The 20,588-nt window shown below is 34.9% G+C and overlaps 1 protein-coding gene across 10 annotated transcripts in view; it reads left to right on the forward strand.

Annotated features, from left to right (window-relative positions):
* The window catches only part of PIP5K59B (Phosphatidylinositol 4-phosphate 5-kinase 59B), a 47,286-nt gene that overhangs the window by 18,731 nt on the left and 7,967 nt on the right, over positions 1 to 20,588 (forward strand). For 4 of the 10 annotated variants that reach the window (XM_072301824.1, XM_072301823.1, XM_072301827.1 and 1 more), the window contains 5 exons: positions 348 to 380; positions 2,813 to 3,016; positions 8,750 to 8,918; positions 10,522 to 10,718; positions 12,482 to 18,693. In XM_072301824.1, the coding sequence (XP_072157925.1) occupies positions 348 to 380; positions 2,813 to 3,016; positions 8,750 to 8,918; positions 10,522 to 10,718; positions 12,482 to 12,645 (767 nt within the window). In that variant the 3' untranslated portion in view covers positions 12,646 to 18,693. Of the gene's footprint in view, positions 1 to 347; positions 381 to 2,812; positions 3,017 to 8,749; positions 8,919 to 10,521; positions 10,719 to 12,481; positions 18,694 to 20,588 lie in introns of those variants that run through there. The other 6 variants (XM_072301828.1, XM_072301830.1, XM_072301829.1 and 3 more) reach the window with 4 other exon arrangements.

Raw genomic sequence — 20,588 nt, forward strand, 5'->3', positions numbered from 1 at the left:
GATGAGAAAAGTCGTCAAGTGAGCAGCTTCGTCAATGGGACTACATTTTGCGATTCGGAACCTCAATTTTTGGCTCAGTTTAGAAACAACGTATGTACTATTAGTTTTCCTATGTTCGTAAGTATTTTTACGGATGAGCCAGAAATAGTAGTTCCTAATTGCAAAATGTAGTCCAAGAAGCTTGGGTTGTTTGAATGAACCTTATTCTTGCGTTTTAATCCCTGGACAATGGACTGACCCATCTCTTGACGCCGCCTCTCCTTTGCCAGCCTCTCAGCGTGGACTGTAACTTTTTAATCACCAAGATCTAATCTTCTTTGTTTGCCTGTTTGCTTTCTTCTGAACAGCATCCTCAGCTAACAATGGTAGAGGAAAACAGGGTAAGTTTTAACCGACGGAACGTTTTTTTAACCCCCTCTCTTCTTTGCTCTTTTCCTTCCATTTTTATCATCTTTATCATACTTTTTTTTAGTTTATTTCTGGTGTTTCTTAATCTCTTCTTCATCTCACTCAAGTCTGACTTATTGTATTGGTTTTGTGTGTGAGAAAATGTGTTTCATCTCAACACTAGCAGCACTCATGATCAGTAATTATCACCTCATTAATTGAATTAATACCACCAGGAGCGGTTGTAATAAAAAGGATCAATTGACACTCGTAGTACCAGGAAAAAGGAACATCAGGTGTAGAGAAATAGTTTCAATTTTAAAACTTAATTTCTTCCCACGCTGTTATGGGATGACAAAGTTGAATGCTCTATAAAACCAAATATCCTAACTAGAGTTCAAATTTATCAAACTATTTTCTTTTTTTGGCACTGCATTGGCGAATGGATACTTATTCTACGATTCATAAAATTTTTTCCATTCTCTAATTAAATATTACAATTTAAGATGAATTGCAAAAGTGATGATTTATCTATCTCTCTATCTTAAATGATTTTTTCCTACTTTTTTCTCGATATTGATGGCTTCAATTGAAAGAATGCGCACTTTAAATCAATACTGTGTAAATCTATGCTCATGTTTTAATATTTTGAATGAAGACAAAACCACTGCTTTTCTTGCAATTTTTGATGAATTGTCTTCACTTTTTAAATATATTTACAGAAAATTTCAACGGGATATTTTGGTTGGTTCCTTCCTAAAAAAACAAATCACAATTGGACATTTTGAAACGTTGTAATAAACCAATGCATTTTTTATTCTGGCCATCGATGTTTTGCCCAATCTTCAGGGTTGAAAAAAAGTCGTATGATAGGGCTTGTAAAGATTTTTTTTTAACATTTTACACAACATTATTAAAAGTGCAAATTCTTGAAATAGTTGACTCGAATATTTTTCTTGAAGACCATTTAGACCACATATTTCACGAATTCACACAATTCTCAATGTGATTTTATAATCGTTTTGCTCCATACAAAATGGTTTTTGCTTCAATTGATCATTTAAATAACTGTAATTACGGTGCCATTTCTATTCAAAGCTTTCTACAGGCACTACCTTTGCGAATAAAGTCTATCTAAAAAACGATTAGACTCATCAAAGGCTTTTTGTAACTATCAATTGCTCTTCCTTTATTCATACATTCACCATTAGCATTGCAGAATTTCAATCACCGCTAACTCTTTCACTCTCTGACTCAGCACTTAACTGGAGGTCTCAGTTAAATTTCCTATCTCTCAGCTGCAATTGGAATATCCCATCTAAAAATTCTAGTTTTGTGCCATTTTTCATTCTACTATGCCAAGATTAATTTTAATTTTTTTTAAATAAAGTTATCATGCACTCTAGTCTACTGTCACAAGAATTGCATCCCAGGCAAACTCAAATCAAATCATCAGCCTTTTGCGTGTAAAATTATGATGCAGTAAAAATAGGAAAACGCCATTTCATTTTGGATTTTTGAACCGCTTGTTAAGTTTTCATGCCTCTCGAAAGGGCACCATATGATGTGGAGAATGTATTACTTTTTGAGTTTAGCCTTTTCGGTGTTTGTATGAGACTAGAGTGTCTTTTTACTTGCTTTCTGAACCGAATCTAAAAATCGCAGAAATTTTAATTTTTGTGGAAAAACGAAATCCTAAGTTGAAGAAATGTGTAAAGCTAGAAAGCATATGAAACTCGTCTATGGTGTCTAGACCGCGAAAATCCGAGATTCATCAGGGAATGAAAAATTTCAGGGAAAAATCAGAAAATCTGTTCCAGAAACAGGGAAGCTCTCTTTCTACTGATTTCTAATTCCTAATGTCTCCCTTTAACTTTATTTGAATAATCCTAAGGTTATCTTCTAGTTACAGTTATTTGCCGAAGATTTATGTATGAAAGTAATACAGAGCTTGTTTGAGTATCAAAATAAATTGTGATAAGGAACATTTAAGTCTGCAATTATTGACCTCTTAAACGTTCAAATCTTTAAGAATCTTTCATTGACCAGATAAAATAAACATCAGGAATGCTTTTAGAATTAAAAATTCGAAGGTGCCCTAAAGAATCGACTGAAAGATAAAGAACCGGCTGGAAGATAAAGAATATCAGTATTCATATTTGGAACTTTGAAGAAATGTATCGTTCCTCCCAAGAGAATCGGGAAATGAGCAAGGTCAAGAATTCTAGACACCATGTTTTATTTGCTCTCTTAACCGAATCTGAAAATTGTAGAAAATTTGACTTTTTTAGAAAAACAAAATCTTAAGACGAGAAAGTAAGTAAAGCTAGGAAGCATAGGAAACTCGTCCGATTAATCGACTGGCACCTAAAAAAAGTAGTTAAATAATTATTGATGGACCATTTATTTCTTTTCATGCTGGCAGAAAGTCCTTCCTCGCCTCCTGTTCCCGTCCTATCTCCAACGTCACCCAACGAAGCAACCTTGTCCCCTGTGTCCGTTACCCCCTCCTACCCCTCCGTTCTCAAAGGACGTCCCGGCGGCCCCTCCTCTGGCCCCCGTGTTCCCCCTCCTGTTCCCCCCAGGGGGATCGGCGGCAACAAACAAAACCAAGAAAGTTCTGCAAGAGGTGGGCACACATGTATCATCTTGTATCACAGTCTAGTGTTTGCCAGTTTAGTGTGCGTGATTTGATTAGGAGAATTTTTTTCATTTAATTGGTGTTCTTGTAGCTGAATCATGCAGAGAAAATAACAGTCATCGAATAGTGAAAGTGCGTGACCACCAGATTCTCCTGCGCTTTTTTTCAGCCAATCAGACACGATTCGGAAAAATCGGGAAATCGAAAATTTCTGGGAAATCAGGTCCATTTGTTTTTTTCGAATTCGATCAATTTTTTGGTAAAAATTTGTTCCCAGTTGATCTTTCAAGGATTTGGCGTCTCTGTTGATGTGTAATATATGTACATTCCACTTTCTCTAAAAAAAACACCAAAGATCTTGATTTTTGAAGTTTCATTTTTTTTTTCCCACTCGGGTTGATGTTTTGATCCAAGAGATGATTGGATTGTAAAAAACATGGACCCAAGTGGAAGAAAATTGAAATTTCAAAAATCAAGATCCTCCAAGTTCTTCAGAGAAAATGGGCACGTACATATAAAATACATTAATAGAAATGCCAAAGTCATCCGAGAACACATTTTTGTCGAAAAATTGACTGAATCTGAAAAAATATATGGTTTCGATTTCCCATTTTATTTTCCATAAGAAATGAAAAAGTAGTTGTCAGGTGTTTGATTGACTGAAATAAAAGCGCAAGAAGATCTGGTGGTCATGCATTTTCCGTATTCAGTGCAGACCCTTAATTTCCCATTGCTTGCAAACAGAAAGGAACAACTGCCAACTTATCTGATGCAAATTCTTCTCCATTATTGAGATATTATGGATTTGATCCGTAGATTTCAAAAATAACATTCTGAGAGAAGAAAACTCTGTATAATTTGCACATATTTTTAATGGTTCCGTTTATGAGACTTATTCAATTTGAATGAAGCACCCATCTTATAATCTTCAGCCACAAAAACACCTGTTACTATGAAACTTCACTGCTTCATCACTACATTTTGCTTTCTCCTGTATATACATGCATGATCTCTGTTCTACATTGATACATTCTATATTTTCCTCATTTTTACATGTTTTCTTCAATTTCCTATTTGTTTTCTATAATTTTTTTTTCATTTGTCATCATTTTACATTTTATCTCCTTAAATTTGTAAAACTATATTTTGCATGTCCCTTTGAATCGCAATTTCTTTTCCTTGGGCTGTCTTCCAGTATATTAAAATATCTAGAAGAAGAAAATCTAACAAATGATGAATTAAAAAAATGTTTAGATTGAAGTTTACCTCAATTTTTGTGCTGTCCTGAAAATTCTACCCGAGTGACAGCTTTTACTGAGACTTTTGTGGGCCATTAGAAATAGACAGAGTAAAGAAATCTGAGATAGAATCGTCTCTTCATTTTATGAGGCTGCACATTACACAAATGGTTTACTTTAATTTTGTGGCTACGGATTCTTCAAATATAATGATGGAGTGTAAAAACCTTTGGGTTGAAAGTTTTCAATTTTCATCTCAATTATGTCGTATTTTGTTTGATAATTTTGCTGTGTATGCAAAAAATTTTATGACCAGAAGATAAGCGCAATTCTATCGTTTAATATAATTGTTGTCTAAACATAGGTGGCCAATTTTGAAGAGTCAGACTCAACAAATTAAAAGTGATTCGTACTTATAATCACTGAATAATATGTTTTTCCATCAAAATTTAACAAAAATGCTTTACGTTCCATTCTTGAATGAAGAATAAGTTTTTTCCGTGTTCATCAATTTTAACTAACTGCCAGACAAAAATCTAAAGTCTAATTATTTCAAGTTGGCTTTGAATTACTTTAAAGAATATTTGGAAGCAAAATTTTTTTTTTAAGGGCTAAAAGTTCATGAGTCAGAAAAAAATGTTTGTTAAACCAAACTCTCATCACTTACCGCAGACATAAGTAAGTTTGTTCTTAAAGGTGATGTAACTCATGTTGATTTTGGTTTTTTCTGAAGCGGATAGTTGGATTTTTATGTGAACTGAAAATGCTAATTCTCCTTTTATGAGTTGATGTTGGACGTTTTGATGTGTTCAACACATTTTACATGAACTTTTGGTGAGAGAACACATCCTGTGATCCTTCAATTCCTACCTTGCTTAATGGCATGAAATAAATAAATAAAGTAAGATCAAGAATTCAAATCCTCTTTGAAAATATGTGAAGAAATTTCACCATTTTCATCAGCACCACGTTTTTTTTTCTATTTCTTTTTCCTCCTCCCCTTCCAAGTTTGATTTGTTCCATTTTTTACCTGAACTCATTAAACTAATCATTTTTTGCTTCAGGGGATAGCATTTTATTTTGCGGAGATCCAGTCACTCCCACTTCCTCAATCTCCCTCCCATCTAGATTACCGTCCAGATTATCGATTAGACCTGTATCAGTAGTCAGTCAGATCTCTTCTGTAGCTCCCTCATTTCTTAAGTGGCCCATCAAACGGAGCCTTTCCAATTTACTTTATCGTAGAGGCACTCTAGAATTTCCAGGCGGCAATAAATCCAGTCGTAAAAGTATAAGAATCCCTAAAATCGTTGATCTCGCCCCATCTATTGACTTTACGAGAGACTTTGATTCCTCACCTCAAACGGAGAATCGGGCTTGTGGTCTCCTTTTAACGGACATTGAAATGAAGGATGACTGTTTCTTAAATGAACCGCAAGAGTTCTTACAACCTCAGGCTTTTCCGATGAACTCAAGGAAAATCCATGTTATCAACACCCTTTGGGCACATGAGAAATACATGGATAATTCAGAAGATGACTTAACTCTATCAGTCAGGCTTTCAAGTGATGAATCCAGTGAAAAAAGTAGTATTGGAAAAGTAGAGAAACTGGCTGGAGTGAAACTGCCTTCTACACATTCAAGTGAGCGAAGTGATTTACCCAAGAAACAATCAGAGAAAAGCAAGGCATGGTCGGATCAAAAGACGTCATCAATTTATTACTCATTTGACGATGACGACTTTGAGTCAATTTTAGGTCTGACACCATTGGAAAATTTAGAAACTTCTCATCGTCATGATCCACCACATAAAATTCTTAAAGCGTCTTTATTATCGGAAGACACAAATACATATGATGACTTAGGAGATCTTGTTTAAACTTTGTCCTAAAATATCTCTCATATATTGATCTCAAGTCAATGACCTTGCAGTCGGAGACTTAATATGTTCATAAAAATTTAGAAAGTGAACGAAAAAAAAAATCGCCTGCAAAATCTGAGGTGAAAAAATATGAGAGATTAAAAAATTACGAAATGACGTCCACAAAGAATTATAAAATGATGTTTTGACCCGTAAACAATTATAAAATGATGTTATGACAAACTTGAAAAGCTCCTAAAATAAATCTACAAAGTCTATTACTTTTACAAGATAAACAATTAGAAATCACCAAGACAAATTAGACCTCTTGAATAAAAGTAATCCTTTTCCTAATTTCTGTCCTGTGCCTTCTAATATTTTACCAAAACTTCGTATTATCAATATATCTTGTCAAGGAATCATAGACCTCAAAAGAAAAGGGATAAACTTGTCATGCACTATTGTGCAAAGACTTTTAAACTTCTGTTGTTGAAAGAAGTATCCACTGAAAGGTAGTCTCTATCTTTCTTCCAACCCACCCCATCATTTTTAACTCTACCATCGGTGGGAGGCAGGTTGTGTCCAAATATTTACTCTTCGCTATGTCAGCTTTAATTAATACCCTCTTTAGGTTGTGTAGTGCCTGGCCATTTAGTGTATACTCTAAATTGTACGCTTCCGATGTGCATGTGTGTTAGATACTTATCTATTAATTTGCAATGCTTCTTCATTTTCTGCAGCACTAACAAATTCAGTAGACATTGTAGCAGTTGTGGCCTAAAATCGAAATATTAAGTCCTCAATTCCATCAAGAATTTTAAAATTGGGTGTGCTCTGGAAGGGATGGCTGTTGCAACTATATGTAGATCTCTAGTTGTGAGCACATCCTACATCTGTATCGCATTAATAAAAGGGGACCAACGCAATTACAGTGCTCTCAAAATCATGCAACTTTTTTTCTGCTTCAGAAATTTCTAAATATATATACAATAATAAAATTTATGCAATCGCTTCCCTGTAAAATTGACAATTTTTAGTAGAAATACAGTAGTTATTTGCTATTCCAGGCGTTTTTTTAGATGAAGATAAAGATGCAAGATTTTTACAACACTGAAATTGCGTTAGTTTCCATTTGTTGAATGGGATCCATTTCAGGAGTCTTTTTTTATAGCTATAGTTCTAAATTACTTAATTTTTTAACCTGTCTTACCCATTGAAGGTTTCCTTTTCGGAAATAATGATTTGGTCTCTGAGAAATTTTATTGAACAATAATATTCAGGCTGTGAAATTTGCAGGTTTCTTTTTTAAATTATTTCTTGCTGAGGTGCTACGACCCTATCTTTTTCAGTCTCATGTTTTAGAACTTTAGAAGTGAAACTTTGGAAGCTATGGGCTCAATTAATCCTGAATAAGGCGCACGATTTCAGATTTAAACTCTTAGTTGTTGACCTCTAGTTCTATCTCTAGTATTATAATTCTTGAGTTCTTATTCCCAAATGAAAAGTAATAATTCTGTCTTAATATGTATACCGTAGATCTAAACATTGGTAAAATTTGTCTTCTTTTTTGTCATGAGACATGAATTGTAGATTTCTTCAAGTATTTAGTGTGAGGTCATGCATACTCCCTCCAATCTCCTTTGCCTATTTCCTTCTCCCCAGCGTATGCACTTTCTTCATATCTCTCACAACAACTAGCCTGTGACCTTCAAGGAAGGTACAGAGACAAGCAACTGTTCATTTCTACACTTCAAGACCAAATTTCAGTAATTGTTTGCCTGAATCACCTCCCAAGAGTCAGTGTGATTTATTGGTAAATGAAAGCCAAAAAATCGTGACCGACAAAAGTATTTAAAAAAAAAATCCAATCGTCGGCGCCTTCCTAATAAACTATAGGTGCTCTGCATCTGTCAAATTTACATCTATCAAACACACATGTCATGGTGCTGTTGGGCTTATTTTGATCAATGAAAATGTAACCACGATCCTGTAATGCCTCTCTTCAGGTTTAATGTGAGCACAGTAGTCAGATCCGGACAGTGCTGCTATTTTATTTTACCCAAGATATCAAGGTTCCCGGAATTAATTCCGATTGTCAAGAGTTCCGAGAAAAATTCCGATTTTTTCAAAAGCCCGGGAAAAATTCTGAAATACGCCCGGATGTAGTTCCGATAATTGACAAATTTGACAAGAAATATTATCAAATTTGATCAAATAATTGGTCAAACTAACAAAAAAAATCCAAAACTCCGAGGAAATTGCGAAAGTAGCCGGAAATTCTGGGATCTTCCGGGAATTTCGAAGATTCCGAGTAAATTTCCGAGAAATTGCAAAATTTTCGAAATTTGGAACTAATTCCGGGAAATAGTGGCACTGCTGGAGTAATTATACTCCCAAAATCTGCAGCTATTTTAGAAAATTTAGTCTCTACTTTTGTAGAAAGTAGTGTTTGGTTTTTTTTTCTTTCTTTTTTTTTAAAGCAAGATAATTTGTATAAATATGCCTTAGGTATATTTTTTGAGTACGCTGTTTCTCTTGAATATTGTTGATTTGAAGTCGATGTTTTGTGTAATCTCTAATATAATTGGTTGTTTGAGCTTGTAATCCCTTTTGCTTCCGTAGGCTTTGCAACTGGCAGTTTTCCTTCCTGTTCCACCCCTCCTCCAGCGTTTGAAGATGCAATCCGAGGAGACTATGTGATCGAAAAGAGCAGTGGGGCGAGCCTAGCGACACCCCTCAGACAAAGGCTCCAGCACCGGGGCAACATCTCTAAACGAGAGGATTATGTCAGGTATGCAGCAAATCATTTTGAATTAAAATTATTTTGTTTACATAGTTTACAAAAAAAAAAAAAATCAAAGTTTGCAGTTCAAAAACTTAATATTGAGAAAAAACTATCTAAAATTTATATCCGACGTACTTAAGACACAAAAGTGTCGAGTTATACTGCAAATTTACTTGTGCAAAAATGAATAAATGTTCAAAATTTTTCTTCAGAATTTGAGAGAGTTTTCCGTCGAGATTTTCAAATTCAATTTCAAGCCTTAATTCAGTCCTTTATAATTTGGTGTAAACATAAAGAAAATGGGTCAGTTATGCTGGTGACAGAATTTTGTTTTGATGCTCCCTTCTTGTAGTTCAGCTAAAAATAATAAGATCCATCCAAACGACAACTCTCTACGTTCAACATTAACCTAGATATCCTGTTTTGAAAAATTCGGTTTATGACGTTATCCACTGCGGTATTGCCATCCTTGGTTTCTTTCACCTTGCTTTCATCAGTCAGTGAGACGCACATTTGCACTGGTTACTCAATGCGAGACTCGAATGAAAGCAGGTTGAGAGAAACCAAGGGTGTCACTACCGCAGTGGATGACGTCAAACTCCTGACTTTTCAAAAGGCGATATCTCGACTAATATTGAACGTAGAAAGTTGCTGTTCGGATGGATCGACATATTTTTAGCTAATTTACAAGAGTCAAGCATCAGAACACGATTCTATGACCAGCGCAACTGACCCATTCTCAAGAGTCAGAAATGTGATGAATACTCTGACCCCTAAATTTAGTACCAAATATTTCCTATCATTTCTCACCAAACTCTGAAAAATTCCTAAAATATTAGAAAGTGTAGAAATGAACAATGTTTTGAAACTGTGAATTCAGCTCCATAGAGTGTTCAACCCGAAGTTTTTGACGGTCTGGAAAACCTGGAAAGTCAAAAATTTTTAAGAATAGCATGTTGGCTCAGGAATTTCAGCTGATACCATTTGAGGGAGAGCGAGCAACTTACCAATGTCTTTTTTCTTAATTTTAATCTCTAAAATATGAGATTTTTTCAAAGTTTGTTTAAAATCAGCTCAATCATAAGGCAATAACTCAAAGCTCAATCAAAAGAAAGTTGAGAATCCGGAAATTTTGGAGTCAGGAGAAAGCAAAAAATCTGGGGAATCGATAATAAAAAAATGGAGAATTTGCACGCAAATTTTTTATTGCTTCGTCTGAAAGTGCCTAAAGAGCTGATTTTGCAGTATTTTTTACAACTTTTTCGGCAATGGGAAATAGTTTAATAAAAATAGATTAAATTAAAAGTAAGAAAATACACCGCCTATTGACGTCATCTGGCAGCATTTCCCATTTAAACGCATGTATTTTAGCAGATTAGATCATTATGTCATAACTCCTCCAATACTTGTTCAATTCAGGAACCAAAGGTATCCTCGTGTTCAGCTCACTTGGTAGCGCCCATTCAAACACGGAATTCATCAAATTTCAGACACCTACAAATTCTCCATTATTGAAACCATGTCAACCTTGGCAATATGTGCATCTTCAATTGTAAATTCAATGTAGTGCATTTTCAATGTAATGAACATTCGATGTTATTGTTTCCAGTATTTCAGAGGTACAATTAGAATCTCGCTCTGATTATAAATCTGTGTTAAGTGTTGGATCTGGAAGCTCTTCTGTGACAGGAACTGGAAGCATAAAAAACCGAACGTGGACCCCACCAGCGTCCAACGAGGGCAGCACTCCGACGTGGACTGAGGGCACTCCAAGTTTCACCGAGTCTTCCAGCAGTGGTGATATTGGTAAATTGTTGCACTCATTCTCTCACTATCCTTCGAAACTATTCCATGGAATAATTCAGGAATGGGACAAAATGTCCAAAAATAAAAGCCCAAAGTTCACAAATGTCCAAAGTGAAAAAAGTCCACATCTAAAACATGTCCAAATATCTGGAATATCCAGTAGCAGTATTATAGCTGAAAACAAAAATGCCCAAATGTGACATAATTTTGCAAAGCGGCAAAATAGTGAGCTTGGAAGCTTTCTGCAGAAATATCCATGGAGATAATGAAGAAGCAGCGATACAGAGTTTTTCTAACCAACTCTCGGTAAAGTTATTTTTTATTTGGGCCATTTTACCGCTAATGGACATTTCAGACACTTGGCCATTTTTTTACTCTGGACATTTATTTTTGGGAATTTTGTCCTATCACCAGTAATTCTCCTATGAGCTGATCATTGAAATCAATAGACAAAACGATAGACAAACGAAAATGTATCAGCAGACAAGGTACAAATTGAAGCATTCTGATACATGTTTCTCAATCAGAATTTCATATAGAAAAAAATTTGCGCAACAAAAATTACTGAAATCAACTCTTAACTAAGATATCAAATTTTTTATTTAACAAGCATTAAGGGAAATTCAAATTGCCCAGTCACAAGAAAAACAATATTTTACATGAGTCAAGTTGTGCACTACAACGGTGTTGGCAGGTTTTTTAATCCAGCCGCATTCTTTCTTTATCCTGGTGTATTTAAAGCATAAACATTGTGCAACAAGTGAATTGAAGCACCAAGATTCAGGTTGTCTTTTTTTCATACCGCAGAGACTGTCACAGGAACGATTAGTGCGTGATTTGACTCACCAATAATTTTGTTTTTCTATGAGCAAGAGGTTTGAATTAACGCATCAAAAAACATTTCATTTCTCAGTTAGGAGTTATTACTAGCAATTTTCGTTCCCTGAATTGTGAAATTTTAAGCAGGCGAAACATGTATCAGAATGCTATAATTCATACCTTGTCTACTCGTCCCTTGGAATAATTCTGTTTGTGGAAGCAGGTGGTTGCAATGGTCAAAGTATGTAAGTAATATACTAATTAACAGCAGCCCATGAGAGATCCTATTGTTAGTTCATCATCTTCCCCCATAGTCTGGAATAACCATTATATTCAACCAATAGGACTATGCCATTTTCCTGTCATCTTCTTTGTCTATCAATTTCAAATATCAGCCTGCTGAAACGTGTCTGTTGTCCTGCAAAGGTATAGCTAAGAAAGCAGAATTTTGGCCGGTAAATTTGCATGAAAATCATGCACAGCACATCAGAAATGTCTAAGATACATATTAAGAACACTCCAATCGCAAAGTCTTTTTCTTGAATTTTTAATAGCTCCACATCCTTCAGCGTTTTCTTAGTTGCTAAAAATGGCTCTCTAGACAAGGTATCAATCGAAGCATTTTGAAACAATTTATCTCTTCAAACTTCTCGAGGAACACAAATCACACAAGAGAAAGTCTGGAAATCAGCATAGGATGTGTGAAATCTGCAGACCTATGGTAGTATTTATGCTAAAAAGAACTATGTGCATAGGGTTTGCGCGGAACATAGTTCCTTTTAGCATAAATACTTCCGTATATAAAGATCATTGATGATAAATGGATAATGGGGAAAAGGTCAATTTTTCTTCTCACAGGTGTCATTGGTGTAGCATCAATTAAAGCCACTCTAGTATTTAGATCATACATTCGGCAAATTTTGAATTCCTGTGAAATTTTTCAGGTTGTCCCACCACTCCTGTTCGAGGGCACAGGCAGCACGATCAAGATAGTTTGAAAGGCGTTACCGATGAATCACTAAATTACTCAGCCGAAGTGGTAAGTCCTAGTCACACTCAGCTGCAAGTTGTCATTAAGAATGCGACTAACTCCAAAACAGACTCTTGAATCTTCCTGTGCAATATTTTTGTTTCTTATCTTTTCTCATAACTGCATTTATCCGTTCGCCTCGTTACATTTTATTCAACTTGGATGTTACTTAATTATTGTTACGCATTTTCATGTAAACCCTCCATATCCTCTCTATGTGAACTTCCTCTAGGTCGGACAATTCGCTCCTCAAAAGAGGATTATTCGTAATCTCGCTGAGTCGGAGCGTGCTTTATTTATTGGATTTGAAGCAGAGGTACATGAAAGCTCAAGTATTTGCAACGCAGTCTTTCCTCTCCAAAAGCTACATGTTTTCTGCTTAGTTGTGGTTTAGTCCTATTCATTTATTTGTGATCATGCAGAAGATAATGCACTTATAATTGAGAGGCACACTCAAGTCTTTCACAGGGACAGGTTTCTGGCGTCCAGTCAAATGTAATTCAAGAAATTTAGCTCATTGTTGTGTCAATATATTGCTTAAAGCTGCCTCTTGACACAGTAAGTTAGGACTCTGAGCATAACACATGAGAAATTTAAATCTTTTTTTTTTGTGAAACTTTTTTCTTGAACAATTTTTCTTAAAAATAAACTAATTTTCTAGAACCCTCCAAGATCATTAAAGAAGTGTTTCCTTCGCGCTATGAAAAGGGCTCAACAAGCAAAAGTAATTTTGTGTTTCAGTGTATTCAGTCTTTTTTTTTTTTGCTTTTGATCGAGAGAGTGGTCAGAATTTTTTTTTCTTTTAAATTGTTGAATAAATCCAATGAGTCAATTTATTATTTTTAGTGGAACTTTTATGCTACTCTGACTCTAATCCTATAAATGAAACATGCCCCAGAATAATTAGTTTTCCCAAGATTGGCAAATAGACAAACATCACCTGACCATCATATCAGTCTCTACTCCTGTCTGTGTAACAAGTTAAAGGAATACCCAACTTTACAAAGTAATTGCCTGTCCATGGCTCATTTTTGACCTAAAACTTTCTAAATAAAACATAGGAGTGTATGTATGTTAGCTAATGTATGTATGTTAGCGCTTGTTAGGGGACAAGAAGAGAAAGAACAAATTTCATGATCAGAAGTCTCCCCCTCCCTCCTCCAAAAAAAATGTTCATTATAAGCTAAACTAAGATATACATAAAAGAGATCAATCGTATCTGAATGTGGTTTGGCTTGCCACATGGATGGATGGTATGATGTCAAGATGGTGCTTTGTCAACAGTTCTCTGTTCCCGAAAACATCGCTCTTTGGCAGTTATGTAACAAATTGGACGTATAGCTCTTAGGTTTATTTGACAAAAGCATTTTGCTGTACGTTAAATATGTTAAAATCAAGAATCTTGTGATGGAATTTTTTGGTTTACTGGAATTTGAATCAGCACCGTAGTCAACTTCCTCTCCATTTGTTTTCCTCAAATTTTTCTCAAGTGATACTTACCGTGTTTTTTGGAATATAATGCACTTACGTCAAATTATCTGTAATAGATGCAGAATTTCAGTTTGCATTATATTCTGGGCGAGCGTTTTCATGTTCTGTAACTTCTTAAAATACTCAAATCTTTACCTGCTTTATCTATCCGCGGAAACACGTGGGCTTCAAAAAAATTTGCCAGTAAGCTACTCTAAAATCAGGTTTACCTCTTAATGTCCTCTCGAATGGTTTTTTGTTAATTTGACCAAGTCCAGCGTAAAAGAAACAACTTATTTTTACCAATTTCACACGGTGTGCAGAGGTGTTTCTAATAAGTCAACCTTTCTGCGGGTCCAGAAAGTCAAGGAAGTTCGGCTAGGAGCATGGCGGCTCAGCAACTTCATCTGATGCTAATTAAGAGAGTGCAAGCAACTTCCAAGTGCCTTTTCCATAATTTGAAATTTTGTTCAACAAACGCCATCGTAAATAATTAGAAGAAAAAAAGAAAAAAAAAATCCGAGTGGAAGTTTTGTCCGAAGGTCAGAAAAAATCAGAGCATTGGGAAATGAGGAAATTAAAGCAACCCTGTAAATGTGTCCTTGCACTCAGTTCCCTCTTGCAAAACTTGGTCCAATTATGTAATAAACGCCTCAGATTGTGATTATCCCTCTTTCAACGCACTTTAAATGCAGCCCTGAACCACTCATTAAAATTACGTGAAGTTCGAGGCAATCGTGTTCAGGTTAATATCGAAATGATTGTCAAGAGTTTTTGAGGAACATGGAGCCTTGTACAATCTTTTTCATGTAAACCGTGTAACCGGTTTCTAATTTTTGTGTAATTTGGTTTCTTGTTTAAAGTAATGATCGGGCAGGTCGTGGTTTATGACCAAACTGTGTTGCGCTTTTCTTTTTTGTTTTTATCTGTGCTCTGTGAGAAATCCCAAGTAGTGACGCCACAAAGCTGAAAAAGACAATTTAGTGAATAATACTCAAAACTGATATGCTGCTGTGATCTGAGCTGAAGGCTGCTTTTTGGACCTATATACCTACCAACTCAAGACCTGCGTGAAAGGAATAGTACAAATTGCGTTTTAGTCTTTACAAATCCTTGAAAGTCAGAAGTACGCATTATATTCAAAGAAATACGGTGATGGTATCTCCAGATATGTTACAATGACCCTTTTGTCAACCTCATTTGTAACTGATAACCTTATTTATAGCTTTAACCTAATAATTTATGTATAAAAGTGTAATCAGATCCTTGAAAAGAACCCTCAATTCCAAAAGGATGTTTTACATTCCATCAATTTTTAGCGAGTCATGTCCTACAGAGATTTGGACACACACAACTTTATTATTTGAGCCCCTCCATGTCACCTCTGGGAATGCTAATTGTTGTTTCGTAAGAACTGCTGGAAAAATATTTTGCATACACTGATGGCCAAATGCAAAAAATGCGTATCTCAGTTGCGAAGGCAAAAACTAATCAAAACGCCTCCTAGTAATTTTAGGTGATTTATTTATAATGAGTAAAGAAAATTTACAGAAAAATTTTAATGGAAATTGTCTTCCTCTTGCAAAATAAAATATAAGCAGAGACTTACAATGTTGCAATGTGAGATACACATTTCTTGACATCAGCCTAATATTCTTTCCTCTTTTACTCCTAAGGAAAGTTTCAATCTATGAAAATCAGAAGGTGGTTTAAAAACTCACTTGCAGAATCTTCGAGTTTGACAACTAGTTCATTTCGAGAGAGGATTTCATCGCTAGTCCATTTCACTTCATGGATTTTAGAAAATCAATTCTTTGTATAAATTAGAGCTTTCAGTGTCTAATCTCTTGATTGTTAAGTTAGTGAAAAAATAGGTCTCTTTCTTTCAAATCTGGTCACATTTTTACAGGTTTGTCTCAGCAGACACAGGCTGCCTTTCTCACAGCTGTAATCTCAGCTTACACTTTTAAAATGTTTCAACTTTAGGTTCACTAAGCTCATGATTTGAAGGGAAAATTTTAAAAAAAACCTTTTCCCATTTTATTTTATTTTATTTTTTTTTTTTTTTAAATCACAGAATCTCCTTCACAAATTGATCACCCATCAGTATTTAAGCTCAGGGTTTTTACTAACTAAAATAGGTAAAGTTGAATGAATCACACAACTCCTCGGAAGTTTAGTATTGCAACTTCAACCACAATTTTTCACAATTGGATCAGATTGTCAGAAATTGTGCTTTTGTTATTTGGACCAAGTTCGACAAAAGCGCACTATTCAGCATCAAGTTTGAACCGGAAAAGAGGTTTGAAGTTTGAATTCTCTATTAGACTCGATGTTAAGGAGAACGTTCAATGACTCTTTACGTTCAAAATATTTGTTCTCAACATTTAATATTGACGGGAGAAAATTTACCACCAGTTGAATTCAAAACCTTTCTCAACTCCTTTTTTCTAAAATGCAACTTAGTGCGATTTTGTTCAACTCAGTCCATTTTCAGTTCTGTTTTTTTTGCATCCCTGCGTAGATCATCACTCTGCAGTTTTATCATTGCCTGCGATGAGCCTGCAAAAACGTAGAGTTGTATAAGTGATACGCTTCATTACAAAGTATAATTACGCCCTTAAGTCAGGAAGACGATGACATCTGTGACAAAAATTTGTGGAGCACGGAAATTTTATCAGTCAGATCCCTTGGTACCATGCTGTTGAATTATCAAGCAGTATTAATGTGCCTTTCTTATCAGTATTCACTGTTATCCAAGTTCAGAAGTTATTATTTTTGCTGTCTTTTGTGGTTTTGTATGGAAAATGAAATATTATGGAAAGATCAAAATTCAACCCTCAACGAGAAAATTATTGTGAGAAATTCACACTTATCAAATTGAAGACTTATGATATCTTTTTGTACTTAAGTAGTGTTAATTTTAATTGTAAACACTTACATGTCTTGAGAGTTCTTTTTGAACTTCCATCCTGCATTTAGTTTTCAGTGTGAAATTCCGAAAAGAAAAGCGATGAAGAACGTTTTATCCATAGCTTCATTCATAAATTGTAACTAAATTACCGAAATGAAAGGAAAAGGCTAAGTTGAATAGAATTTTAAGATCTTTTAGGAGACATCTGTCCAAATTCAACTCGGTCAGACGTATCAATTTCATCAATTAGCATAGCAGTTTTTAAAGTTCTGATTCCTTGACTTTAACCAAGCTAGATCGTGTAGATTTACCCAACAAACCTGGACTACGGTGTATTAAAACCCCTGTTTTTGTCTGTTACCCTGAAACATGTTCTTTTCCAAAACATTCTTGACTCTTAATTTTAATATCTGGAATGAATTCAAATTGGTGGCGGGGAAACACTTGGAAAACGGTTAGAAATATGCATAGATTTCAAACCCTGTAGTTAAACAATGTTACTTTTTACCAAAGTCAATGATGTATTTATTTACTCATATATTAATTTATTATTTATTTATTCAATACTCTAAAGACTTAAAGCTGGAAATTTTTTGTTACTAGTGAATATTTTTCTCCAGCTGCCCTTAAAGACGCTAAGTTTATATAGCAGATTTTATTAAGGTTAGTTATTCTCACATACTCAGTATCCAATACTGAAGCCCTGAATTAAATTATTTGTCATAACTTAAAGTGAATTGTAAATTTTTGAGTAAAACCTGCTAGTTTTTGTGCCTAAATTGCCCCACGTTAAACTTTCTTTGCTAATTTTGCTTGTTCATTTCTCACATTTATTGGAAACCTCAACATTTATTTCAGTTGGTATGTATCACAGATAATTGGATAGAAAATGGAAAATCAATCAAACCTGCATGTGTACAAATAAGGGTGAGGGAAAACCTCAAGAAGGAAACTTTCCTAGTAATATTCGTTGTTAGTAACATTTTTCTGTAGTTTGCGGTAAAAGCCAAATATCCTCAGCATCTTTTGCCCTCCACTCGCCCGATTAGAGAAATCTAGATCTGAAAACAGTAATATTTTAAGAGATAAAAAGAAAGAAAGAAAAGAAGAAAACTGCTTTGGTAACCTCCATTATTTATGTAGTTTTTTGTATGTTGTAAAACAGCCAGAGACCTCCATTTTGACAAATACCGATTGTTAGACTTGCTTGAAACTATTGCATTTTTCCCCTTTAGTATTTCATGTTAAAAGAGTTATTATTTCGGTAGAATTTACGGACTTTTTCCTTGTTTAAAAAAAAAAATTGTTATTGCTCATTTTCTTATTTATGTATATCATTGCTTAGTAATTGTTTCTGGCTTATCTTCAATATCTTTGTGTAGAAGAATAAAAATTTAGAAAAGAAAAACTATTAGCGTTTTGAATATGAAATTACGTTGGGGACTTGATAAGAGACTCGAAATCACTATACGATTCCTTTGATATCGGCTCTAATTCTTGCATGACTCTTTGTTAATACCTTGGATCTGTTCTCTAATTAGTCATTTTTGATTCAAATAACTTTTATTTTTAAATTCATACTCAGTTTTTGTTAAGTATTTATTTTGTGTATATACATCTGAGTAAAAAGTGCTTAAATATATGTACATGTATTGTAAAGTAACTTATCCATAGGACTGATGTTATTGTCTTTTATTTAACATGTATAAACTTTTAAATATACAACTTACAAATATTAACAATTGTATGATTAAAAATCATCCTAACCAAAATTTTACCAACGTCCCTTAATTTTTTCAATTTTTTTTTGAGCATGATTGCGACATGAAAAGGAGAATGGTTTCTTTCGTGACTAAATACTCTCTCAATGGTGTGAGCATGCTGTTTTCATAAGATTGTTCTATGCCTATACATACACATTATTAATTATTACATCAATGGTGAAACTCCCAAAGAGTATATCTCGTTTGCGGCGTTTTAAAATCTCCGCTCGCATTTTATTTTTTGGAGGAGAACAAATCAACATTATCCCATGAAGTTTTCACAGAAAATTCTTCGCCCAGAGAAAGAAAGTCACGGAAGATTTAAAGAATTAATGTTGAGTAGTTTTCCATTTAAAAAATGAAGTATGACAGGAAGTCTGCAATGTTGCAAACCGTGATGAAAGGTCTAAGAATTTCACCATCGATTATTATTCTTAATGGGTCTTAAGGCAAGTTATGATTATAAGCATTATTATGTATGTTTTCTCATCAAAAGTCCAAGAAGGGCACGATTTGCACAACGGAAATTACTGAAAGTAATTCCACACAAGATAGAAACGTTTTTTGATTCATCAAACTTCCCTTTCATAAAAAAAATTATCTACTTGAGTTAAATTGCATTTTAAACGTTATCGTAGCAGTCACTATATTGTATGGAAATGTGGCAGCCTTAATCTCTGAACTTGGGCCTTGCTGTTCCACGTTGTGTAGTTGTGTATGTACCATTGTACCCTTTAAACAACATAAGGCAGGAAAGGAACGCTGATTGAGAAGCCTGCTAGAACTGTTGTGGGACGCGATTTCATTTAAGCAGACTCTGGTTTTTCTGGTGAGCGGGGAATTAAAATTTTCTGTAACCAATGCTGAATAATCCACAACATTTTAGTGTTATGTTTGTGAGGGTCGTTTGCATACAAAAATACCTAAATAAAGAAAAACTTGAGAAGAAAAATTTACTTTGTTTTTGTCAACGCCTTGCCGAGGAACTTTATGCGAGAACTTTTGACCGGCCGTTTTAATTATTCCATCATCGATTCATTTTTTTATTAACTCAGTCCATCAGTGCTCCAATTCGATGATCCTGAAGCAATCAGTAATGTAAGACATACTCGTACTTTCTGCAGAATTCGACCCCTACTGCACCGGGCTCTGAATCAACCGTAGGTTGAATTACACATTTTCTAATTGGACTTTTTTCTAACTCCTCAGCGAGAAAGATACAAATATGTTGAGATACACGCTCGACTTTCTCTTGAAGCAACCATGAAACAACTTTGCCATATTCGTCGTCCTTAGATCAGAGATGGTAGGGATCGTACCCCACAGTGTACGACAAAAACGTTGTTATTTATTCAAACAATCTACCTATGCATCTTTTGGAAAATTGACAATGTAGCAATAAAAATCAGTAATATTTTACTTCATCGGAACAATAGGCAACGCTGGAATTAAGTTTAAATAAGCGAGAGAAACAAGCAAAGCGCCCTTAATTAGTATCCAATTCGACAAACACCATACGAATTTCATTTTAGCTTCTGGATACAACTATTCGAGCTGCACGGATGTCCGTGTTGCATACGCACGAAAGTGAAGGCGTTTTGACTGTCTAGACAACATGTCGTTGTCGACCAATGTCGAGGATGATTATTTCTCTTTATGTAGAGTCTTAAATGAAAAAGCCGTGTTCATTCAGTCATAGTATATCCTCTAAAATCATTGGGGGGGGGGGGGGGGGGGGAAGGGTCATGGTTCATCATCGAAGCCTCAAAATGCGCGCAAATGGAATTACAATTTCAAAAATATTCCGGATCTATTCTACCTCGCTAAGGCAAAACGCCGTATGAACATTCGAGAGTTGCTCTGGCAACTCTCGA

Source organism: Bemisia tabaci, chromosome 6, assembly GCF_918797505.1.
Source record: "Bemisia tabaci chromosome 6, PGI_BMITA_v3".
Taxonomy (NCBI): domain Eukaryota; kingdom Metazoa; phylum Arthropoda; class Insecta; order Hemiptera; family Aleyrodidae; genus Bemisia; species Bemisia tabaci.